The 26,274-nt window shown below is 37.9% G+C and overlaps 1 protein-coding gene across 1 annotated transcript in view; it reads right to left on the reverse strand.

Moving 5' to 3' along the window:
• Rgs5 (regulator of G protein signaling 5) overlaps nucleotides 1–26,274 on the reverse strand; it is a 60,293-nt gene that overhangs the window by 24,158 nt on the left and 9,861 nt on the right. The window contains exon 2 of the mRNA XM_003468660.5: nucleotides 2,195–2,305. Coding sequence (XP_003468708.2) covers nucleotides 2,195–2,305 — 111 coding nt within the window. The remainder of the gene's footprint in view (nucleotides 1–2,194; nucleotides 2,306–26,274) is intronic.

The raw sequence follows: 26,274 nt of genomic DNA on the forward strand, positions 1-26,274 counted from the left end.
ATATTTCTTGGAGTGGATGTAGGTATTTGCTACTTCCTAATGGAAATGAGTGGGAGACAGAAAAAGCAATTAAGAGTTCTAAAATGACAGCAGAAGATGGCTTTGGATAGGCAAGGATATTGTCAACTATATTCTAACTTTTTGATGGCTCAATTTTTTTTTAGTCAAATGAGATTTAAAAATGCATTAAAAATAGAAAATGCTTCCTATAAAAAGAATTCTACTGGTGTCAACAGCTCTCAGAAATGGGAGGGGGTGGTTAAAAATACTTTCAGTCAAAAGAAGGCTTATTTTCTCTTTTAAGAGAAAATGCAGGGAGAAGTTTTAAAGTAGAGAAGAGATTAACCCAGTGCATGAAAAACATCAGCTCTCCTTGTCAGGCAGAAGGCACTCAAATTTGCCCAGCAGAGGTGAAATGTGGGTTAGGGGTTTGGAAGGACAGGGGGAAGCTCTTTTAGTGGTCACTGTTAAAAATGCATAGACCTTGAAATATTCTCTAGTGATATGACAGTTTTTACCAAAATCAGTTCAAACTTCTGGAAACAGAAAGGAAATGGAAGACAAAAAAGCAATCCAATAAATGTTAGCCCCCGGTTTTTTCCAAAATAGTTTCTCTCTAAATCCTTAGCCAAACAATTTAAATGCCTATGCAGGAGATAGAGAATTAAAACAGGAAATGTACACTATATTTCTTAACGTTAATCCCAACAAATCAATAATTACCACATTGTTTACTTCAAAATAGACCTTTTGACTGTTGCTGCTCTGAAATGTGGTTCTTATTTTCCCCTAGTGCTTGCAGACCGCTGCTTCGCATTCAATTAGCTTCCTCCTTTTAAATGGAGAAAACTCAATTAGGCCTCACTTCCGGTTTGAGATGGCTTTGAAGTAATAAAAGGGAAGAGAATGGAAATAGCCACTTAGATTGATGAAAAATGATTAGAAAAAAGAATAAGTCATTTCTATATCCCCTAAGCAATCCAGCTAGATTGAGCTAAAAGGTCACTGGGACAAAGGACTGGTAGGCCAATTTATACAAATTTAAATTTAAAAAGAGAAATGCAAGTTAAAAGCCACTACTGGTATTGTTTACCACGGTTCCAGGATCTTGAAATTTTTAGAGAGCAGACTGAAGGCAGTTTGACTCTATTTGGTTTTTGAAGAAAACTCTGTCGTTTCTCGATTTTTCACGGGGTCTCTCTTGTAAAGGGAAGCTGAAGTGTGTCTCTTTTAGCAGGGAGGGTCCAGATAGCTAATGGGTCAGTGGTAAACACGGGAATGTTATGAGTAATGCTTTTAAACTAAAGCAGTGCAAATGCAGACTGGGAGGGCTGGGTTCACTGCCTTATTCTTTTGGATTTTTTTGGTACCAAATATTGAACTCAAAGCCTCAGGCTTGCTAGGTAGGCACTTACACCCCTGAGCTAAATCCCTGGCCTAATATCCTTATTCTTTAGAATTATGGTTTCCTACCATACCTTAAATGATGGTCATATGAGTGGAAAGATGTGGGGTACAGGGGTGAGGAGGAAAGACATATGACTACAGATCCTTATCAGGAGTATTAATTTATGGATCAGAAAAAAATATCCAGTGGGCACTAAATAGAAATAGTCAGGTATTCATTCCTACCCAAAGTAACAATCCTCTTGTCCTGTGTTGGACCTCGAAGGGCCACTATATTGGAGAAAAAACTGTCTACCTTAAATTGATTCTTTTCTTTGACATCTTTCTGAGGGACAGCTGCACCTTGCGTCCCCTTCCTGAGGAGGTAGCCTTGAAAAGTGCCTTACCAGATGGACTTGCCCATAATTAACTGGGTCAGGGATGTTTTCCTGACCTCAGGCAGTAAATAATTATTTTTACTACACCTTTGTTTGATAAATGATTGAGAAGATAACTGATGCTGTTGTATAAAGTATGGCCTGTTTCTCCACAGGTAAGGCAGGACTCTAGTTTTTATGTTTTAATTTATCTTTATTTTACTATTCTGCCAGTATCCAATATTATGCCCCAGATACAAAATCGTAAAAAAAATTCTTTTTTTTTTTTTACAAAGTAGCTCGCTAAGGACTCCTATGATCCTCTGTGAGTAATTGAAGGGAGTAATTCTAAAGATGAAAGATGGTGCTATACACTTGAAAAATAGCCACCTTCTAGAGGAAAATGAGTGGAATCCATATTTATGACTCACTTCTGGATCTTGGCTGGTTTCTCCGGCTTCTCATTATATGGAATGACAAGGTCGACAGCCGAGTCTGGCTTCTGGAGAAGAATTCCCAACTTGATCTTAATCTCCTTGGCCCTGAAAGAAGAAATATAAAGGGGAAACAAGAACATGTCATGAGTACAGATTTTTTTTAAAAAAGAAATTTCTTGCTGAATTAGAGAAACAAAAATGAACAAAACCCAATTTCATTTCTTTCATTCATGTTGTAGCAGAAAGATATCAATGCAGAAATTGAGACATGTGAGTTCTATTGGTGTTTACCAAGCTCTTGTTATGATGTCAATCAATCTGAATTAGTTCATTTAAACATTGCTTACTTGCATTTATTTTTTATGGTAGATACTAAAGTATTATTTATTTTTTATGGTAGATACTAAAGTATTATTTTCACCGTGCAGATGAGGAAACCAAGTGACAAGGAGTTTAAATAACTTACTTAAGAAAACCCAGCCAGTACGTAGCAGAACCCAAGCAAGAATTCTCTAGAATTCAGAGATACACTCACTATACCACCCACCAGTCTTCTGAGATCTACCAACTATTAATTAGATTATGACATTTGGGAAAGTTAATTTTTACTGCTAGGTCTCAGTTTCCTTTTTGTGTCAAGTAACAGGTTAGATGTTGTTCATGAGCCATTTTCTAGAACTGAAGTATTATAGTTTGAGACTGAATGGCCCCCTAAAACCTCAGGCAGTCAGGGAGGCAGGCTTCTAGAGTTTGTCATCAACTCATGGCTTAATACTGGGATTGCCTACGAGTGCCACACCCTAATAGGTGTGGCCTATAAATATAAGGGACAGAAAGGTTTTTCTCTGTGCTCCTCCCTTTTGGTCTTCTTGCTTGTGCTGTTTCTGCCACCAGGAACTGTTGCCCCCTGCCATGTGCCACTTTGCCTTGGCACCCGCTGACTATGGACAGAAACCTTCACAGATGGTGAGGTAAATAAACCCTTTCTTCCTTGACTTTAGGTGTCTGGTATTTTGTCTCAGCAATAAGAACACTGCTTGATGATTTATTGGCCTACAAAGTTTTCAGTTTTATGACCACTATCCCACCATGGCTGTCAGCATATCTTACACATTGATTATTACTGCTAATGGACTGATTATGGTAACATTTACTGGCCCTGCAGCTTCCTAGTGAGTAGATGTGGTTAGAATTCTGGACATTCCTCCATCAGATATGCACCTGTTGGGATCAGGGAAATAGCTCAGCAGCACAAGCATCTGCCTGGCAAGTGCAAGGTCCCGAGTTCAATTCCCAGTACCAAAACCAAAACAACAACAAAAAAAGATGCACCTACTTTCAGGCTCAGTTTGAAAACCAACCTTCTAAGCCACCCATAGATTTACCCAATTTTGAATTTAAAGCAGCATGCAAATGTTAAATATTAACCCACACAACAAGCTGTTGGATACTAAGGGATCCCCAAAATTGTCCTTTCTATGCCACTGAGGCACTTTAAAAATGCTTTTAAGGGCCTGGGGATTTAGCTCAGGGGCATAAGTGCCTGCCTTGCAAGCACGCAGTCTGAGTTCGATCCCAGGTACTGATAAAAAAAATTAAAATTAAAATTAAAAAAATAAAAAATAAAAATGCTTTTAAGATAGGCTTTATCCTGCTGTCTTGTGGTTACTGATTTATGTTTCTGTTATCTAACCCGGGGAAGAGAACTCTTTGAAGTCAGGAATTGAATTTTAAATATCCATTAGCTGCTATGCCTGCCACAATGCTTGGCAACATAGTAAACACAGTAATATTTGTCCGTGTAAACTAAAAATATCTTGATTTCATTCATCATAAAGCTGTTAACCTTTGTCTCCCACTAAATGCTAATCATAACCAAAGTCTGAACAGCTATGATGGGAGTTCATGCTGTAGCCAGAAGTAGACCCATTTTCCTACTGTGTGCAGAGACCGTGGTAAGATGATTTCAGTAACAAAATGACCAGGGTTACCAGTTATGGAAATTAGAGAGAAACAGTTAAAGAAATTTACTCCCGTAACTTCCACAAAACCCATTAAGTATCTAATTATTATATCATATTTTCATCTTATTGTAAATATGATTTGCTCATCTTTTAGGTTTTGTTTCTGTTTTTGCGTTTTCCCTAGGATTTTGCCACTCACTGAGGCTAATTTAGGTGCCCCAGTACATCAGGCTGAGCTAAGCCAAACACAGCACTATGGTAAAAGCTGGAAATATTCAGCGAAGGAAACTTACATAACACAGTGAGAAAGAATAAGTCATCTTGCTTTGAATCTAGCCTCCATAACTGATTAGAATTATCTAATATTTTTGTCCTGGAAATTGGGACTGATACTATAGTACATCCTCTTGGCTTTTTGATGATTAAATATGCTAATGCATATGAGTCATGGAGCACAGCACGTGGCATTATGATTCTGCTTCTGTAAAGTTATTTCTAACTGCAAGATCCTGTTTTCCAACCAAACCTATCTCGTTTCCTAACTGCAAGCATCAATGTGAAACAACCAAAAATTCCCTATAAGTTACTACAAAGTCATTAGGCCTATCACTACCCATTTCTACCTCTGAAGATGAGAACTACAATTTTATAGTTATCTCAAATATGAAGAATGTGATGGGGGGGGGGGTGCGTGGAGCAGATGCATGCAATATTCGTGGCTACCCTCTGCTGGCGAATGTGTAGTATTACAACCAGAGACACAGGTCTGTCTTCTCAGGCTAGAGTCCCTCCTAGCTCCGCATGCATAAAAGGAACATACACGAAAATTGTCTTAGTTTCATCCCTGACCCAAGGATGCAAACACCTTGACCCAAAGAATGCAGTGCTTACACAAAAATCATCTAAAGAACAGCTCTCATATGTTTGGGATTTTGTTTAGGTGGGTTTTTTTTTTTTTTTTTTTTTAGGTTTTTCTCTCTCAATTTATGTTTCTTTGTCCTTTCTCTCTTTTGTTCCATATCAGACATTTTCTTTTGTAAAAGGCAGAAAAATATTCCAGCGCAAACCTCTGTGTAAGAGTAATATGTGCCAACAGCATTGCTTACAGAACTGGAGAAAACAATCCTAAAATTCATATAGAGCCAGAAAATACACAGAATAATAAAAACAATCTTAGGTAACAAGAGAGAAGCAGGAGGAATCACTCTCCTGAAATTCAAGCTATATTGCAAAGCTACAGTTATTTAAAAAACTCATGGTACTAGCACAAAGACAGGCAGGTAGATCAATGGAACAGAATAGAGGATGGAGAAAAAACTCCAGATACTTTCTGTTATCTGATCTTTGACAAAGGGCTCAAAAAATATACCAGAGGAAAGATATCTTCTTTCCTCTGGCCAATAGCACAAAGGTAACTAGAGAAGACTGACTCTATACCCATATACTCACCATATAAAATAAAATGGTTCAAGGATCCATAAAAATAAAAATGGATCAAAGATCTAATGTTAAAACAGAAATAATCTTTGGAAGACAAAATCGACGTAGACAAGGTGAACACCTTGAAGACATAGGTGTAGACAAGGACTTTCTAAACAGAACCCCAAGTATACAAAACTAATATTGAGTATCAGCAAGTGAGATCATATTACATTCAAAGGTTTCTTTCCATCATAGGAAACAACCACACAGTGAAGAGACAGCCTACAGGATGGGAAAATGTTTTTCTAGCTATTTCTGCGATGAGGACTAGTGTCTATAATATATAATGAGCTAAAAAATTAGATTCTCCAAAAATGGGTGACTGAAATGAACAGATACTTGTTAGAAGAAACACAAATGACTATTAACTACATGGTAAAATATTAAGCATCTCTGGCCATTTCTCTCCCAAAAGAATGGCCATTGTCCATAAATTAAATAATAACAAATGCTGGCAAGGCTGTCAGAAAAAAAAGGAGCCCTGCTACATTGTTGGTGGGAGTATTAACCAGTAAAACGTTTATGGAAATGAGTATGGAGATGCCTCAGAAACAAGGTAAAAATTCCATTTCACCCAGCTATTGAAGAATAGTATCTTCTCTAAGAGTTAAAGACACCATAATACTGTGATAACTATGTTTATAGAAGCACTATTTATAACAGTCAAATCTTGGAAGGGACCTATATGTGCATCTGTAGATGAACGGATAAGAAAATGTGGCATTCAGACACAATGGAGTACCACTGTGTCATACAGATGGATACACTTGAATCATTTGTAGCAAAACGGACGCGCTTGGTGAACATAATATTAACGAAAATAAATTAGACACACAAGCTTAACTATTGCATGTTTGAGCTTGTATGAGAAATCCAACATATAGATAAAAAACAAAATAAAAGATAGATCATAGGAAATGGGGAGCTGGATCTTTTGCAGATGGGAAGGAAACCAAGAGATGGAGGGGTTGGGAGGGAAGAGTCTGGGAGGGAATAAGAAAAGAATTGGTATGTATCATGTACCAGCTTTCCATGAGAAGTATAATCGCTATGTACTGCAAACACATATTGACAAAAATTTACAAAGAGTTACAGTTAAATTAAGGATAATTAAAACAAATGTTAGTTGTTTTTTTAAAAGTAATTATTATTTCCTTCTTTATCTACTAATTTCCTTATTGATCACGCTTACTGTGTCAGGCGTATACAGTAAGCACAGGAACACTCGGGGGTTTGGTCTTTGCTTTTCAGGCGAGGATAGCCTATTGTGGTCTTAGCCTTGGGAAGAAACCCAGGTAGCTGTCATAAAAAGAGCGCCTGGAAAGCAGAGAGTATCAGAAGAGGAGAGACAGTGTCCCCTGAGCAAGAGAGAGAGATTTAGAGGAGGCAAAGGTGGAGCAGGAGAAGTAAGCAGTGGTCATCCAGGTGGGCAAGAAGGGGGAAGTCCTTCCATGCAGAGAGAAGGTTCTGTGCACATCACTGTGAGAGCTGCAAAAGCACCGGTGCTGGGTGAGGATGGGGTGTGACAGAGAGAGCAGACAGTGCAGGACATTTGGTGCCAGTGCAAGAAAAAGAAAAACTACTGAAAGGCATCTTCAAAGCCTGTGTCTGTCCTATAAAGAAGAGGAGTCCTGTCTCAGGAACACTGTTTCTGGGTGCTATTTCTGAATCCATTCCCCATAAGAAGTCTATAAATGGTGGTTAAATTCTCAAGACACCCTACAAAAATCTTTCAAAACCAAAACAAAACTAAAGGACCAGGGCTGGGGATTTAGCTCAGCAGCATAAGCACCTGCCTTGCAAGCAGGCGGTCGTGAGTTCGATCCCCGGTACCGATTAAAAAAAAAAAAAAAACCTAAAGGACTACTTTATGTGTGTCATTTTAAACATTTTTTGGAGAGAGTGATCTAGAAATCAACTAAAGATCCCCTACAGAAAATGATATTTTTTTCTCAAAGCAAACACACATACCAGAAAACTAAGCCACCCAGGAAATGCAAGGAGAAACAGAAAAGCAGTGCTTTGGAAGCCCTCCTCTCTCTGGCTTCAATTCTGCTATTCCAAGAATAGAGTGCCTAAAAGTTAAAGGAGGATATAAACTGGGAAGTCCAGTCAATTTAATTACAAACTTGAGAGTGTGCAGAGAACGAATAATATGATTGCATTTATGATTATGAAACAGTAATGAAGACTGAAGAGGTGATAAATGACATTGGAACCGCTAGCAACGTTTTACGCTGCTCGTAAGAGAAAAAAAAACCAGACTGAGTACATTTTTCCCCTCAATAATTCCTGGAATACATTTATTTCATTTCCCCATTTCTTCTTTCTTTCCTTTAGAGTCCCCCACACAAAGATCAAATGGAAAACCAAAATAAAGCTCAAAATTACTCAACTATTTTTCCTTTTAAAGATAAACTTGCATGCATCTGACATTAATTTACTGTAAAAAATAACCCTATCTGGATAACAAAGCCTTCTAATTTAGTCATGATTTTAAACTCAATCTCTGGCTCCATGTGACTGCTCACAAGGCCTTTTTCTTGGCTACATTACATTAACACTTGTTAACAAGAAACAATTTTTATTACCTCTCATCTCCCTTGCCCTCTACTTTTGTTATCCTTTTGTTTTACAAAGAAAAGCTTGTTTTGAAATAAAATCAATTGGAAGTGCCGGGGTGAGAGTTTAGTTAATGCCTCAGATCAACGTGATTCTTTCTGCAGATGACTCACTCCCCTGATTTCGAGCTGGAAAAGGTCTGAATAATGCTAGGGCTGTTCCCGTGGGCATAGGGAGGCTGGGAAACCAGTTTCCAAAGGTCATGGACTACCTTTGTCCTTCCGCTAAAAGACAAAGTTAAAGCTATTACCTTCAAATGTATACGTGTGGAAAAGCACAAGCACTCAGAAAAACAGAAGCATAATTAACTTTCTAGAAACATAATTACCATAATATACAAGCATAATTCACTGGGTATCATCTATAAAGCCCTATCCTAGCTCTTTTAAGGATTGCAAAGATGTTTCTTGCCTTGTAGATTCATGGAAACTTGAAGGATGCATTTGGCATACAGGTAAACTACACAATAGATATTTTTCCAGTCACTGAAGCAACCAGGCGGAACATAATGACTTTTTTAAACTGCAAGGAGCTCAAATGTACACTCAGGTGATAATGGGAAAGTTATGGATTCTAATAGCTGCACTTACTATATTTCAAACTTCTGTAATTGTCTTTCATGGCTCTTAGAAGCTTGCATTATATCTCTGGATATATATTTGAATATTGTCTATTTTGTCTATAGGTGGTCAAGTCCCCAGGAGTAGGATTAGCATATTTTTTCCCACAATTATAGCCGCAACATTTAGTTAAGGGCCTTGCATTTAATAGACACTCAATAAAAACTGCCTGTATACACTGATGAGTGAGTAAATTAACCGAATTGCTAGTTTATGGTAAAATGGCATTTTGGGGTGAGGTAGCTGAAATGTTGGGGTGTGACATAATACAAATTGAAGATTAGAATGTCTCTCATTTTGTTAATGACAGAGAGGTAAATCCATTAAACGATTACAAGGATCATAAAATAACTGAATTTAATTTCTGTCCTTACAGAAATTGAAAATAGACAAGTGGACAGGCTGGAGGTGTAGTTCACAGCAGAATACTTGTCTAGCATGTATGAGCTCCTGTGTGTGATTCCTACCACCTCAAAAAGAAAAAAAAAAATAGAAAAGTGGGGTGCAAACTGAGCATACGCTCAGTTCTTTAAACTTTATAGCACATATTCTGTTAAGAAGTGGAGAGAGTAATTGCAACCATTCGAAATCTGAAAAGAACCTATGAGACATAACCTCCCAAGATTTAAAAGAAATGGAAAAGAAATAGCAGTAGCCCCCAGGCATAGATCACTCTGATTGTAAGATTTTTGGCAATCACAGGCAAGTTTAATTCTAGACTCCAGGAATATGTAATAGTCAAGCTAAAAGAACAAGAGGAGAGTTAAGATGTACAGGTCAGGATTTTTGTAAAGCCTTTCCAAAAGTTATGTCCCAGTATGGGACAATCCAATTGAAATTCAATCCAATTGAAGTCTGTGTAGCAGACGCCCCCTGCTGGCCATGAGAAGGCATGAACTAAAATTTGTAACTGACAGATTTGTTCCGGACTCCTTGGGTAAAGAGTACAGAGCTTGTTTCCGTGTAGGTAGGTAAGAAGAATACGTCCTGTCTTGCTTCCTAAAAATGTAGTAAATACAGGGAAAATAAATACAAATTTCTACAGTATTTTTTAGCAACTAGTTTCCTCCAGAGCTGGAGAATATAATGTCAGCAGAATCTGAGACACAGAGGAGGCAACAGTATCTATGCAACAGAGATCTGAGTCACATAGAACTCACTCAGAGGCTGACAGATAGAAAAGAGAGACCAGAGGATTCAGGACACTGTTCTGACACCTCAAGAAAGATTCTTTTTGTTGAAGACCGGAAAAACCTTCTTGCCATCTACTTAAAACTTGAAATTAGTGGATTTTATTACACTTAGATCTGTCTCTGGAGACACAACAGGGGGGAAAGGTCTTGGAAAAAAACAGTACAACAGAAGGACACATTAGTGGAAAATCAGGTCAGTTCTAGAGCTGAAGTTCTCTGCTCCCCAGGATTCTCTAAACATAGCCTCTTAAAACCCAAATCAATTCTCAAGGACAGGGAGAAGATAATGCTGAGTCATTTTGGTGGAGAAAGAATCTACCGCCTTGGTATTTTTCTTTTTTCTGAATTTACTCACTTATTGCTTGTGCTTTATCAGAGTATTAAAGGTAACACTGTGCTTAATTTCTTACCTGATTTATAGAACTAATATATGGTATGTTCTGACAAATGGCTCTATTATTAGTATGAACTATTCCTCAAATGATAGAAAAATACTAAAGAATATATGGCATTATCATTATTAATGTATTGTGATATGACTTCAGCAATGACAATCCTCTTTCCAAAGGCAAGTAAGGGTTCCTTAGGAGTGTTTTAAGCTTTTGTTCAGGTGAGTGATTAATTGAATAATAAGCCACATCAAACTGATTTCAGAGAAAGATGACTGAAAAAAATGGAATTGACAGTGTCAGTTGTATCAGATGTGACCACAGAAAGTACATTCGTCTACATAGCGATCCACTGCTTGCCATGTTCTAACACTTCCCTTCAGTGAGTTTGCTTTGTTGTTTCATTTTTCTGTTATGTTTTGTGGTACCGGGGTTGAACACAGAGCTTTTCCATCCCTAGCCCTTTTTTATTTATTTTGAGATATGGCCTCACAAATTCTCTAAATTGCCTAGGCTGGGATAGAGCTTGATTTTTTTCTGTTTTCACCTTCCAGAGTGCTTGGCTTACAGACATGAGTCATTGTATCAGGTAGAAAGTTCTTTAAATAACAACTATTGCTATTTTAATGTTCAAGCTCTTCAACTTCCACAGACTAACTTCTTGTCAGTCACAGCCCTGCAGGCAACCTGCATATAAGAACTACCGAGCCTCCCAAGGTGAGGTGTACCTGTTCAGATAACTAAACTTATTTCAAAGATTCACAGTGGAGATAGAAAAAGCTGGCCTTGTTGAACTTCTCCTTCTGTTTATTTATTTATTCAACCAATTAACAATATGTTTACAGATTACCTGACACATACTGTACATAGCTACATGTTTAGAAATTCTTGTGAGATAAAAAGACCAGGTAAGCTCGTGGAGTTTACGTTTTAACTGAGTGAGATAGACACAAAACAAGGAACAAAAATAAGAAAAAAAATTAGCTAATTGTAACTGCTATAGTGGACATGCACAAAGAGTGATTGAAAAATACAGCAAATATTTTAATTTTTTAATTATTAATAATAATTTTTAAGAATTATAACAGTAAAAGATACATTGCTAAGAACAGCAGGATACTTGTCTGCAAATGGAGGGGTTTTTAGAGGATTAATGGCAATGTGTCTTTTACTATAAATTTTTATTTAAACATTCATCATGTTTTGTTCTCCACATTTTGATCAAACTTTTATAGTACAGCAATTCCTGTCAAATAAAAACATTACAGTGTATCTTCTTCTACCTTATTTCCCAGACTAAACTTCTGAGTCTTCCCCAAAGTCAAAATGAATGCTAAAAGCAAACATTTTGAATCAATTCAGAACATTGAGGCAGCCTTGACAGTGTAACTAAAGACACACACAAACACTTTGAGAGTTGCTTCAGAAAGTGGGATGAGCAATGGGATAAGGGGGAGTAGTTTGAGGAGGATTCATGGCAATGTCCCTTTTACTGCATAATTTTTTTTAAATGAAAGCATTAGCTGTATGTTTTGATCACATGTCATGTGTAACAGTTAACTTCAGGTAATCTTAAGAATTCGCTTCTTGGGGCTGGGGATTTAGCTCAGAAGCATAAGCGTGTGCCTTGCAAGTGCGTGGTCATGAGTTCAATTCCCAGTACCGATAAAAAGAGAAAAAAACCAAAAAGTTAAAAAAAAAAAAAAAAAAAGAATTCACTTCTTCAGAGCAGGCAGCAAGCTTTTCAAAAAAAACCCAGCTTCCAGAGGTGTCTACGGTAGGTCTCAGCTGACTTACCAGGATCAACACCAAATTTTTTTGTCAATTAGCAGAACATATGTTAGAGATGAGCTTCCACACGTGTATTAAGTAAAAGCCTCACTCTAGTCATAATAATGATCTTATTTGAACCAGTGTCACTGTGGGGAAAGCTTTACCCATGCCACAGGAAAGTTGCAAGAACACAATATCCCTCCACTGAAAAATGGTACCCGAAAAAATGGCTTGATCTTTGCCTAATCTTATTTTAAGCCATTAATTCTGAGATTTCTTGCTGCTTGATTCCAACTATAAGGGTATCAGAATCCTACCTCAGAATAATATTGCAACTCAGTGAATTTTTCATTGATCATTAGAGCACAAAGAACTGAGACTTTGTTGAGATTATAGAGTAAGCTACACAAAAACTTTGCATCATATGGTTAATATATATTTGCTCAAAAACTGGCAACATTTGGTTTTATTATGGTGTAATGACCTTGTTTTCATAAGTTGGTGAAGTTATTATAGAGATAGAACTTTTGCCAGTTACTAATTATAAATAGCAACAGTTATTGACCAAAAGTAACAAAAAGTTGGCCATGAATAAATTGATGTAGACTAGTTTTCAATAGCCACTGACTGAGTGATTTATTCAAGTTACATAATATGAGAGGTGATCAAAAATGTGGTGAATATTGAAACTTTTCATCACAGTAAAAATACATTGCCATTAATCTCTCCTAAATTATGCTGCTTCACTCCAAACACATTTGTCCCATAGTTCCTACAATTTGCTGAAGCAGTAGGAAGTCTTCTTTCATGTCATTAATTATGCGGTTGTCGCCGGGGATTTGGGTAAGTGCCTGGCAAGTGCCAGGTCCTGAGTTTGATCCCCGGTACCAATTATGCTGTTGTGGTTGCCTCAATATCCCAAATCAATTCAAAACACTTAGATTTCATGGCCATTTTGACTTTGGGAAAGACCCAGAATTCTCATGGTGCCAGACCTGATGAATAAGTTTGATGGGGACACACTGAAGTGGTTTACAAGCCTACCTTCCCAATGGATGAAATTCAAAAGTAGCATTCACCATACTTTTGGATCATTTCAGAAAGACATGAGACAGGATTTACATAACTCAGAAAGTGTCAAGAACAATGGAATAAGTGTTTTAGAAGGAGAGTAATAACACAATATTTCTAAATTTTAATATTTATTGTACATTTGATCACCCTTTGTGTCTATGGGCTTCAGTCCCTTCTCATACAAAAGGAGGTTGGCATTTGGACCTGATGTGAGAAGTTTCTCTGAGGAGTGCTAGAGGTAATGCTGGCACATTTTACCCAGTGCATGGCACACAAGTGGCATGCAATACATGTCAGCCAGTATTATTTTTATAGACAGACCTTGACATTCAACTGCTTTGAAATTCTTCAAATTTGTCCAGGATCTATCACTTGGATACACCAGGGAGCTGGGAGAATGAGCTCTCGTTCTATAAGCTAGAACCTGTCAGTGCTGATTGCCTTGTGAGTTGCTTCCCTTTCCAGCCAAAACAATTTGGTACTCATCGTGCCTCCCCAAACCAACGAATGACAAAGACTAAAGTACTGTGTATTGTTGTCATAATCATCATCATCATCACTGCCATCTCTACTTAAGACTAACACCACCTAGTGTTAGTTTGTAGTAGTCTCCTTTAATTCTTTTTATATTAGTAACTTTCTCCTTGTTTCAATGAATAGATTGCAGGCCTTAAATATTACTTTCCTGGTAAAACAGAAAGATACTAAGCCATAGCTAAAATAAAAAAGGAAGGAGAGAAGAAGGAAGGAAGGAGAGAAGGAAATAAGGACGGAGAGAGAAAGTAAAAGAGGCCCGACCCATTTTAAGGCAGTGTGGCCAGGTCCATCGCTGTGGTACCCTTTTTGCCCTCTGTCAAGCAGATTGAACATGGGCAAGGTTGGCAGAGTCTGGCCTAGCTGGTGATGTGCCATGTTCCTCTGTCCCCTGGGGAACAAAATGCAGTCATTCTCCCCAGGACCCTGCTGATTCCAAGTGTGGAAGACCATGCGTGATCACTAGATGTTCGTGTAATTCTACAATCCCTGAATCTAGATGCAAGGACTCCATCAAGGTCACACCCTTCCTCAGGCAGAAACCAGGTGACCTACAGCAACTCATAAAGATCATGGCAATAACATATATATATATTAATCATTAAGCCATTAACTTGTACTTTTCTCTACCTTTAAACAAAAGAGCTGGCATTTGTGTTTGTTAGATATCTCAGAGAGCTGTATTATGGAGCTCAAAGCACATGAACATGGAAAGTAGTATTTCACTTTGGCCTTTGTTTTCCCAGACACTGAGCTTGCTGAGGACACCTGATAGCTTATTTCCAAGGAGGAGAACTGAGAAACTAATGCTGTTTAATTAGTGGTTTTTAAAAAAAGCAAAAACTTAGAGGAGAGTAACTTGTTGAGACAAAGCCATAGGATCACGATCTAAGGTTCTGTAACTAATCAAACTCTCCCTCTGCCTGCTGTACATGTTTACAGCACTCCATGGAGATGGCGAGACTGCACAGGGTGACACATGTATGATATCCACAGTGAGGCTGCCAGCTCCACTCAAGCTGATACCAACGCAGCCTGGAGTGGCTGCCAGGGACCGTGAGGATTAAGCAGAAACACTGCATTCATTTAAAAGTATGGAAAAACCAGCCTCCTATGAATACAAAAATATTCTTATGAAGAAAAGATTGCTCAAGCTAAAACATGAGGTGTTCAGGAGAACTTACTAATTAAAATTGTGATGAAACCATGGAAATCATGAACAATAAATGTGGTGGAGTTTCCATGACTGTAGAAACATCACCAGGAGAACACTAGCAACCAGCTGTTGTGGATAACTAAGTCATTTGACCACCTGGATCTGTCCAAATGATATCATAAGATACTTTCCAGGTCTCCCGTCCTAAATAACAATTACAAGTAACATATTGGACTGTGTTAACTCTCTCTTCTGCACTTGGCAGGAAAAATGCTTAACCTTTAACCATAGGAAAAGACTTGTCTTGAGTTATATAACAGGGAGAGTTGATAAAGCAACTAGTCAAAATGTTGAGAAGGCTTTTCCTAGAAAGCCAAGTAGAACACTGAAGTTTTACCACAAATACCAAATTCATACCAAAGCTCTTTTTCTTTACAAGCAAGCGGCTAACTAGGTTTAGTGTTTAAGGACATACTGTAAATATTGGACTTGAAACAACTTGATTCACTTTATACACATCTGACAGTTCAGCAAGTTTCTAAACCTCACTTTAAGTCCTTTCTCTTGTGCCGTGAAACTTTTATAATAGCTACATGTGGCATGACATTCCATGGATAGCAGGATTTATTGTTACTAACATCATTATTACAGAAAATCCTGTGCTAATGAAGGAACATATCTAGCTTTTCCACAGGAAAAAATGACATCATAACTGGAAGTTAGGGTAAAAGCAGTGTAACCATGTGATATTTGCCTTTGATTGAACCCTACTGGCAATGAGGTCACCAGTTTGCAGGAGGATCTTGATAAGTTATATGAGCTCTCTTATTAAAAAAAGAAAAAGAAACTAGTAAGAAAGTGATCTCACATCCCCAATAGCTATAAAAAGTTAACATTTATGATTATAACATGCAACATCGTTAGTATACAAATGAAAAAGCCAAGGGTCTGAGAGGTTCAGTGACTTGTAAATGGTACCTGGTCTTCCTTTCTCATTAGAGTCTTCTTCCCAATGTCCCATTTTATCCATAACTATGACAGTCTTAACCTCATAATTTGTGTACTCTCCACAATCCCCATTAAGTTGTTCTTCTCATTTCCAGAAGCTAATCTGTCATAAAATACTGTTCTTTCTTGCTGGAAAGCTCTTTTCAGGCGCCCTTTCTTCTGCATTCCCGAATTTGCCCTCTGTCTCCAGGGCTGGATTAGTGTGACACCGTACCCAACGTCTCCATATTCCTTTTGCAGTCCCTTCTGCACTTATTACTAGATCAACCTTTCAGAAACCATTTTCTGTTCATGTGCAGTGGTTTTCTATCCCCCCACCACCACTGTGGTTTCCCATAAATAAGTGAGCACCCAAGTCCCCTGGAGGAGGTCAGCCTGGTTAAAACACAGACCACTGGGTTCCAGCCAGAGTTTCTGATTCAACATCTCTACTAAGGTAAAGAAGTGCCAAAGAAGTCACATTTCTGGATTATGATCTCATTTTGAGAAACACTGCTTTATCATATGAACCTGAAACGCCATGTTCTGGTTTCCAAAGTCCTTCATTTTTAACTTTATTTCTCATCAGTTCCCACGACCACTTGAATATAAGGTCCTGTTCTGTTCTGCCAGTATCTTTCAAGCACATCATTTCCCTCCACTCACACATCAACTTCAGACTCTTCTAGTATAAGCCTCATTCTTTACCCCAAGCCTCTCTAACTAATCTGTTTGCTTCCTTTCTTCCCCAGGATAAAAATTTAAAAATGGAAACAGGTTTAAAGCACCTTGGAGAGTTTTAAATTGATGCTGCATTTACTTTAGTGGTGAAAAAACTGAGTTTTGTATCGGGAAATATAAAATATGTTTCCAAATTCTCTTAGCTAATAAGTTACAGAACAAGAGACCAAACATATTTTTCTGCTAATGCTTAGGAAACCTTATCTTTGTGGAAGTGCTCCAGTTCTTCTGTGAATATGTATCTAAGCATTGAATAGATATGCATTGCCAGTGAAACAGAAAACTAGTCTAGCACTTAGTACATAGCAAATAGTGAATAAATATTACTTCTTTTATTGTTAGTCACTATCTCTGGTATTACATCTTTTTTTTTTTTAAACCAGGGATCAAATCCATGACCTTGCACTTGCCAAGCAGGCTCTTATGCCTCTGAGCTAAATCCCTGGCTCTTCTGTTATTACATTCAAGTGTTGGTTGATCAGACTCTCACTGAGTAGATGAATGGATAAGATGGGTAGGGAAGGATGGATGGGGCAGAATGGGATGGGACAGAATGAGACAGGACAGGACAAGATAGGACAAAGCATGCTTAGCCAAGCTCTGGTTCGCTGAGACTGAAGAAATGCTCTTTTCAGGAAGTCTGCCCTTGAAATAATGCAACCAATTCTGACAAAATAGAAAAGACAGTTTGCTGACCTCTGGGCTGAGGACACTTATGTAGTGATAAAGACCTGACAGCCCTGCTGCTGCTTAGCACAGCTCAGACTCACACTGTATTACCACCACCCTCGTGTTGTTACTTTATGTCACTACTGTGTTTGTTTGATGCTTATTTATTATAGGTTTTACTTAGCATGGAACCCAGAGGCTTTGCACTGAGCTGTATCTCCATCCTTTTTTTACTTTTCATCTTGTAATAGGGTCTTACTAACTCACTAAGTTGCCCAGGCTGGCCGCCAACTTGTGGTTCTCCTGTCTCAGCCTTCCAGAGTGCTGAGGTTGCAGGCATGTACCACCAACTAAGACTTACTTTGTTTTCACATAGTATTGTTTTTCCCAAGTATTTCCATGGCAAGTAAGAGATTTCCCATGCCTCCGTGGCCTGTCTCTGACATGCTCATCACTCAGAATGGTTTCCTGGGGGTAATGAAGGAGACAGTGCAGGAACAGGGCAGACAGAACAGAAACAGGTCATTTCCCTTTGACCTTTAATTCCCCATCTTCTTCAAAGTCCTGTTGGCAAGACTGCTGGACTTTGGGCTACTCAATTTGAAAGCCAGATAATGAAGAGTGGGAAAATGGTCCTGCAGTTGAGGAAAACAGACATTTATGGCTATTTTGAATTCCAAAGGTGGAGGGGTCAAAAAAGAATCTCATGAGAGTTTCTCTGGACGTTTGTGTCACCCATTTAAACATCTTCATGTCCTTCAGCATTAAATTATAAAGAGACATTGCAGACTGAGAGTTTCTGTGTGCGGCCCTACTTTTAACTCTCTTAATGTTTTTCAAAAGAAAAGATATAAGAGGAAATGAAGGGATCTGGAAAAGCACAGAGGGAAAAGGAGAAAAGCACAAGTAATTGAGATGTTAACAAACTTTAAAATCTGTTTCATCACTTAATAAAAATGGTCCCAGAACTTACTATGTTCTCTCAGAAGGCATTTTGATCATAGATGCAAAATTCATTCCCTCAAATGGAACACTGTCACCATTCATCTTTACTATCTTACTAATTCGTTGAGCAAAACAGTGATAATACAATGACGAAGAAAAGCACTGTTTCCATAACAAGGCATTCTATGAATTTCAAATGGTCCCTTTTTTCTCTCCACAAAATGCTGTAACAGCAGCTTATCATTCTCAAAAATTCTATTTTTAAAGCTATCCAGTTATTGATTCATATATTCATTTCTACACTGATCTACTTGAATGATTTTACCAGAGCAACCACTATTTATCATGCTGTGTGCTAGACACTACATTTAGAAAATTAACAACAGACTGTTCCTGACCACAAGTAGCTTTCATTCTGTAAAGAAGATGAGCATAGAGAGTTTTACTGAGGTGAGCTATGACATCATAGAACAGTCCTTGATGTGGAATTAGAACAACTATGTTTGAACTTACACATAGGAATGTATTGTCTGAACTTGGACCAGGCATTTAACTTATTCATTGGTAAAATAGTGATGTTGACCATAACTGCTCTCAAGGGTTTTAATAAGAATTAAATTAGATAATATCAAATAGCCTATTAAAGTTGAATCTGAAAAAAAGAAACAGGATAAGAATTGATATTAACAAGGAAAGTTTTTAAAAGGTTCTAGGAGAGTTCAAAGAATGGAAGAATAACTTCTTTTTGATGAAGCATTAGAAAAAGTTTTCCAAATAGGTTGATATTGGGGATGTATGATTTGATGAAAACCCTGCACACCAGAAAAAGTGGGCGTTAGTTTGGATTTCAGAGCCTTCTCCTGTCTTTCTCCCAATTATGCAAGAATTCTTCCCAAGTTTACTACAGAAGCTCATATTTTCCTAACATATTTCCTAAAAATGTCAAGGGCACTTTCAATGTTCATGCATATCAATATATATATATGTAGTGTCACAGTTCTGGAAATTTCTCCCCAATATTCTCAGAACACTCCCTTGCCACCTAGCTAAGCAAAATGTCTGTCACATACCAAAGATTGAAGAATGGGAACTGTCTCAAATTGTGTGGTTCTGGGACAGGAGTTAGTGAGTTAGAAATCTGAGATTAGTACAGGAACACAGTCCAGGAATCATGCAGATGATCACTTACTTGTCATGGGAGAGATTCCAAGATTTTAATAAATATTAAATATGCATTACATCAGCCTTTGGGCCAAATACCTTTTTCTAAACTCGAGAAATGAGCCATTTTAACCAAACGCAGATGTCCTTTTGTGTTGCAAACACAAGTCACAACTGATAGAAGACTGTAAAGCATACCAAAGGAAAAAAGACCTGAGAACTTGGCAAAGCACAGCTAGGAGAAATATCCTACATTAAAAAAAGAAAGGAAGAATAATGTCTTCTAAGTAGAGATGTGACTAGCTAGACATTGGAGAATAGGGCCGACACCTGAAAATTCTCTACTTAGGATGCTAGACCAGCTGGAAAGGATAGCCAAGGGCACAAAAGGAGAAAAGAGAACAAGGTACACGACACAAGTTATGTTCTTATCTCTTCCTCTTTAGTAGACTGAATTGTGACACTCCATAGGCATCTCCACCTTAATCCCTGGTACATGTAGAACTATGTGGCAGAAGGAATTGGAAGATGCAATAAAATTAAGGGTTTTGAGACAGGGAGATTATCCTGGATTTTTTCTGCAGTCCTATTGTAATCATGAGGATCATTATAAGAAAAAAGCAGATTGGGCAGAGACTTAAGGTGATGAGACAATAAAAACAGATTAGAAAACACTACACTGCTGGCTCGGAGGAGGAAGGATGGAACTTTGAAGCAAAGAATGTACCTGGCTTCCAGGTAACAGCAAAGGCCAGGAATTCACCCGATAGGACCTGCAGAAAGAATGCACCCCTGGGAACCCATTTTATACTTCTGATCTCCGGAGGTATATGAGAATGAGTTTATATTGTTTCAAGCCTCTAAATTCATAGCAATTGTTACAGCAGCAACAGGAAACTAATTTTCCCTCGCTTGGCTTTTTTTCCTTAAATTTGGTTAACAATCTAAAGAAGAAAGACTTAAAAGTAGTCAGATTGTTCTCTGGTCATCCACATTCTACCCTTCTATCTTCAGTTCACAGGTAACCTTAGTTATCTTCATGTTTATTGAATGTCTGCTTTCCAACCTTTAGTTCTCTAATTTTCTTTCCTGGACTATTTGTTTCAATATTAAATGTTCTGTTCTACACCTAAAGTTCGGAGCAAACTCTTCAGAAGGGTTACCTTACTTTGCATCCTATTGGCCTCTTTCTAAAAATTTTATTTTAGGGAGAAAATAGAGATAAACAAATGATGAAACCAAGTTACAAAACAAGTTACTAGGATAGTTAAGTAGTTGATACATTATGTACTGTTATACTCCTAGTAGTTATTCAGAGTACAGGATATGGGCATGGCATCTTGTCTAAACAATATTAACACCTAATATTCTTTTTAATGTTTCTTCTGAGAGAAGCTAGCCTTATATCTTAACTATCTTTTATATATGTATGTAATTTTCCCTTTGTTTCTTTCCTCTATCACAGATGTCTTTAATTTTGAGCAGTTTCTTCCCAATTCACAATATTTATGGTAAATTTCAGATTCTATTTAGTTGTTCAGCTTCTCACACTAGTGAGACAATATGATTTTTACACATATGGGTCGAATTTATTTCACTTATGAGTGTGGTCTCTAGTGGCCTCTTTTTTAAAAATAGTATTTTAGGGCATATCCTATCTATGAATTATTCTCTGAAGTCTTGCTGATGGAAGGCATAGCTGCTTTTTAAAATCTTATTAATAACTACATAAGCACTGACTTAACAACTATAAAATTACCCAGGAAGGTCAGGGTTCTGACTTGATATTATCTAAAAATTGCTAAAAGGGAAGCTCAGAAGTTCATGGCCTCCTCCTAAAAAGAGGCAACTACTTCTGTCAGTAGTCTCTTGTTCCTTTTCCTTTTCTTTTCTAAATTTCTAAACTGAGGGTTGAACCAGTAAATTTCACACTGAGCTACATCCACTGGCCTTTTTGTGTTTTGCTTTGCTTTGCTTTGCTTTGCTTTGCTTTGTTTTACCAGAGTCTTACCCTAGCTAAGTTGCCCGGGCTGGCCCCAAGCTTGTGATCCTTGTACCTCAGCCTCTTGAGGTGTAGCCCCATTATTTTGCAACCCCAGGCTCACTTGGGTTTTCTGTGATCTTCCTTTCTCTCCTTCATCCTGCCATTCAGTGGTCATTTTTCCTTCCTACTGTTTCTTCCATGGTTCTTCCAGAAGGTTCTTTCCTTCCGGCCAGATTCTCACACATTTTGTTAGTGCTTTGACAGAATGAAGGTAGCTGAGTCTTTCCAGCTCCCTGCTCTAGATCCATCCTGAGACATGGCTCTTCCTGACTGAACATCCCCGGGGAAAGGATAAATGAAGGAAATCACATGATTCTCAACAAATTGCACAACCTCATTAGTGCTTACAGCACTCTTATGAGGAAAAGATGATTGTTTCCTCTTCCTGAAGGATCTGAAAACCAAGATACTGGGAAGTTAGGTGGTTTCCCCAAATTTACCCAGTCAATGACAGTGGTAGGACTCAGATCCCATCTCATTTACGTATCTGGACTCATAATTTCTATGTGATATCTCCTCTTTCTTATTGTTCAGAGAATCTAGTTGGCAGCAGTATGCTATTTTTAAATAGAAATGGGAAAATAGTATTTTTCTTTATAATTATTGACATATAAAAATTAGTGATTTTCTTTGTGACATTTTTGTACATACATCGAGCTTTAATCACATAATTTCTTCTTAAATATTGGAGTGTAGCCATCAAAATATTTTGAAATATGTTATTAAGAAAGAATACCTATTCTAAAAGTAGAGATGTGAATTATAGATATATAATCAAAGCTCATAAAAAAGTTAATCAGATAAAATAAAGGTGATATGGAATCCCAGAGACCCTTCATAAATTTTAGCTCTAATTTGTCCAAGGTCACATCACCAAGAGAGTTTGGACCCATTTTCCCTGTAAAAGATGGAGTTGGTCTCTTACCCCGAACTGCCACTCATTCTGCCATTCTAAGCTGATTATCTTAAAGCAGGGAGAAAATTTGTAGAAGGAGCAGAATTTATTAATTCAATCGAAGAGACTTATTATCTGCTTCCTGGATCAATCTCATCAAATATCAGTATAATGCTGGACACTCATTCCTAGACTGTGACGATTACTAACCCCTTTAGCTTTTTTTCCTATTTCATGTTGTTAGGCCAGTATCTACTTATCAATTGTACCCCATGAGTGGCTGATGACATTATAATTTGTTCACCTTAGTTGTAATCCGATCATCTGCACTCCTCACATTTCACCATGATTGCAAATATCATGGGCCTTGTCTGAACCCAGAAGAAAACAAAAGTGGAACTATGTTTAGAGGATCTGGAAGATAAAATGTTTTAAAATTAAAATTTTTTGAAACTCAGATGGAGATTTTGAGAAAACCTCAAGTTAAATTTTTCTTAGTGTTTCCAGCTAAAAAAGGAAGCATGTGGCTTCCTAGTCATCCATCACGATATAAAACTGAAATTCTTAGAAGTCAGAGCTACCAATAGAGTTTATAAATGGTAGTAAAGTTGATTCCTAAAGAGTTGGTTCACTTATTATATAAAGGGATGCAAGAAATAATAAGTGTATTAAACTTAAGATCCCTTGGTATTAGCATCTATTATAGTCAAAATGAAAGAAAGCATTGGGTCAGGCCAAGCTTAGATTAGCACCCATCTGAGTCTAACTACTAACCTGGAAGCTGCTTTCAAAGAAAAAAACAAACTGAAACTATCCAGGGAAACAGAAACTACCACAAGGGCTCTCATTAGCAAGAAGATAGGTGATAGAAAGAACAAACAGTAAAACCAAGAAACTACCGAAAGCAGGGGATATAAAAAAGACCTACCTTACTTTGTACATTGCTGTAATTCTTTCCTACAGAACCTTTACTAAAATGGATTCTAGAGTGATACAGGAACCACATCTACCATGGAACAATCAAGGCTATTCATGATACAGGCAAATTGCTCCAGGAGGTTTCAAGATTAATTTACATTCTAGACTATAAAGGAAGCTTCACTCAATGTCCAACAGCAAGTTGAGAATTGATTCAGTGAATGGATCACTATTGTGGAAATGCCCAATCTATGTGACTGGAAAAAAACTAGTGTTAGGTCTGCTTGTTTTGAAAAGAGGCACTTTTTCTTTTCCCACATAAATGTTAAGTGGAATATTCAAAGTAAATAGCTGATGTTCTTAGTGTACAAGCACTGTGGGACTGACCTTGCAATAATCAGGATATTCATCTATTAAGTATGTCTGTTAGACAGGCAATGGAAAATATTGTGAAGAAAGGGTATCCTGTATTATCTTACTGCTGGGAAATCAAGCAATAGTTTTGGAAGCCTTATCAAATGTACTGTTTTCTCATGGATCTAGCAGATGTTAATAATAACTGTAGATTAACAAGTGGATGGAAAAAGGCAGAGGGGTGAGTCAAGGAACTCTTCATAACAATGAATACTTTAAAAGTTCATTAAGAAAAAGGGTGAAATTCCAGCACTTGAGAGGCAGGGGCAAGAGGATTTCCAAGATTTGGAGGCCAGCCTGAATTACATAGTCAGTTCAAGGATAGGCTGGGTAAGACCTGCTGAGAGAGAGAGAGAGAGACAGAGAGAGAGAGAGAAAGACAGAGACAGAGAGAGAGACAGACAGACAGAGAGACAGAGAGACAGAGACAGAGAGAGACAGAGACAGAGAGAGACAGAGAGACAGAGACAGAGAGAGAGAGAGGGAGGGAGGGAGGGAGAGAGAGAGAGAAAGAGAGAGAGAAAAGAGAAACACTGGAGCAAAACAAAGAGAAGGAGATGTATCATGGTGCTTATCCAAACAAGGTGAGATTTTAGATGTTTATTAAGAAATGGGAGGAGTGAAAATAGGGATTGATAGGGTTAAAACAAGGGTCTTAGTATGTGTGGACTAAAGTGAGCCTTACAGGTGCGCTAACATTAAAAGGCCCCAAACAAATCTTTTCTACTATCCGCATTTTGGAGAAATGCCCAAATCTGTGAGATAGTAAATGTAATAAGAAACCTGACAAGCAATTGCTTGAAGCAAAGTCAAGTTACTCAATCAAGATAAAATACCACAATGGATCTTAACTCCCTGTAATCAGATCCTTACTGGGGACCCAAAGGCTTTTGGATATGAGTAGAAAAATGATCAGAAAGTTTCCAGAAATCCATGAAATTGGTGCCAAAATCTTTTGGTGAAATCCTAACTCACTTAAGTTATACTGAGCACAAAAAAACTAAAGATTTATAGGACTATCAAGTTAGAATGCTTATGCAGGTTTTATGTGAATACTGAACAAAGCTAGTTAAATGAGTGATATGGAAACCAGTAAGATAGCCAAAGCCCACACGGTATAGGCGATAGAGTGATAGGGTGGATCAAGTCTCCATTTGATATCCCGTGGAAAGCATAGAGTGAGGCTTATGACAAGATCCTGTGAACACTTCCCAGTGATGATTATAGAATTTTTGGGCTAGGCAACTGTCACTTAAGGGCAATTCTTAGTTTGCTGTTGGATAGTAAATGAAGTTGTCTATATGATGTGAAATATAAAACAATCCTGAAACCTAAAATACAATATCATGTCAGAGAAACGTCCTAATTGAAGTGGAAGTGTGCAGAAGTGTTCCAGAAGAAAATAGAAATAAGTTACATAGGGTTATGCTACCTTCGGAATGCAATCAAGAAACAGAAGAAAGGAACTTTTTTTTCTCAAGACTTGATTCTAGAACTGTGGAGGCGCTGCCAGATTCTATCATCGCTTGGACAGAACCCTGCAAATCCACTCAGCTGTCTGGCAAGACAATCTTGGTTCATGTACTGCCGTTCCAAGATGAATGGACAACATCCTGTTGGAAGGATGTCAGTCTAATTGAAAAAGGGAAAACAAATGAGCCCAGTGGGCTGAATTGCATGCTGCTTTCCTAGCAATGGAAATATTGAACAATGAAAAAATCCTATTTGTCCTGGATCTTACTGACTCATAAGTAGGTGCCAATGGCCTGGCCATATGGTGAGACAGAAAGGCAATGGAAATCTGTCCAAGCAAAGGGATGCCCATTATTGGCATAGATCTATGGGAGTTGGAAGGGCACATTAAAGTAGAACCTGTTGAAGTCATCAGAAGAACACCCTTTCAGATTCTGAAGGTAATTGGGACCAGCAAGCAACATTCTGTGTACTCTATGTGTTGGCAACCTGATTATATACAATGAGCGAGTATAAGAGGGGCTGATTCTAGACACATTCTTCATGCATACTCCAAGGCACAAAAATCACAGTAAAATTGTTCTGTTTGTTAGAAAGAGGTTGTCAATGGCTATGGGCCAGACTGCTTAGTGGGAAACCTCTGAACATAGCTGGCAAGCAATTCTAATGCTGGTAGTCTTGGAACATAAAAGGGCCTTCAAAGACACTGACTGTAGACTAGGCTTTGCTGATCAGGTGTTAGCATGAATGTTTAGAGTGTTATCAAAAACTGGAGGGAATTTACATGGCCAGCTGTCATTTCTTCAGACCAAGGAACGTACTTCACTTGAGGTATAATTATAGGTGTTGAGAACAGAGAGTTTAGTCATGGGCATGGTGAGGACTGTGCCTTCATCTTGTCTAGAAAAACTGGGGACAGCAGTGAACATAGCTATGTTGTGCAGAGGTAACAATGACCCACTCTTTCTGCACCTTGTATGAATGGGAGTGGACCAAGGAGAAGACTCTTGCTGGGCTAGC

Source organism: Cavia porcellus, unplaced genomic scaffold (assembly GCF_034190915.1).
Source record: "Cavia porcellus strain 051 isolate PalLab524CR breed Dunkin Hartley unplaced genomic scaffold, mCavPor4.1 scaffold_7, whole genome shotgun sequence".
Taxonomy (NCBI): Eukaryota; Metazoa; Chordata; class Mammalia; order Rodentia; family Caviidae; genus Cavia; species Cavia porcellus.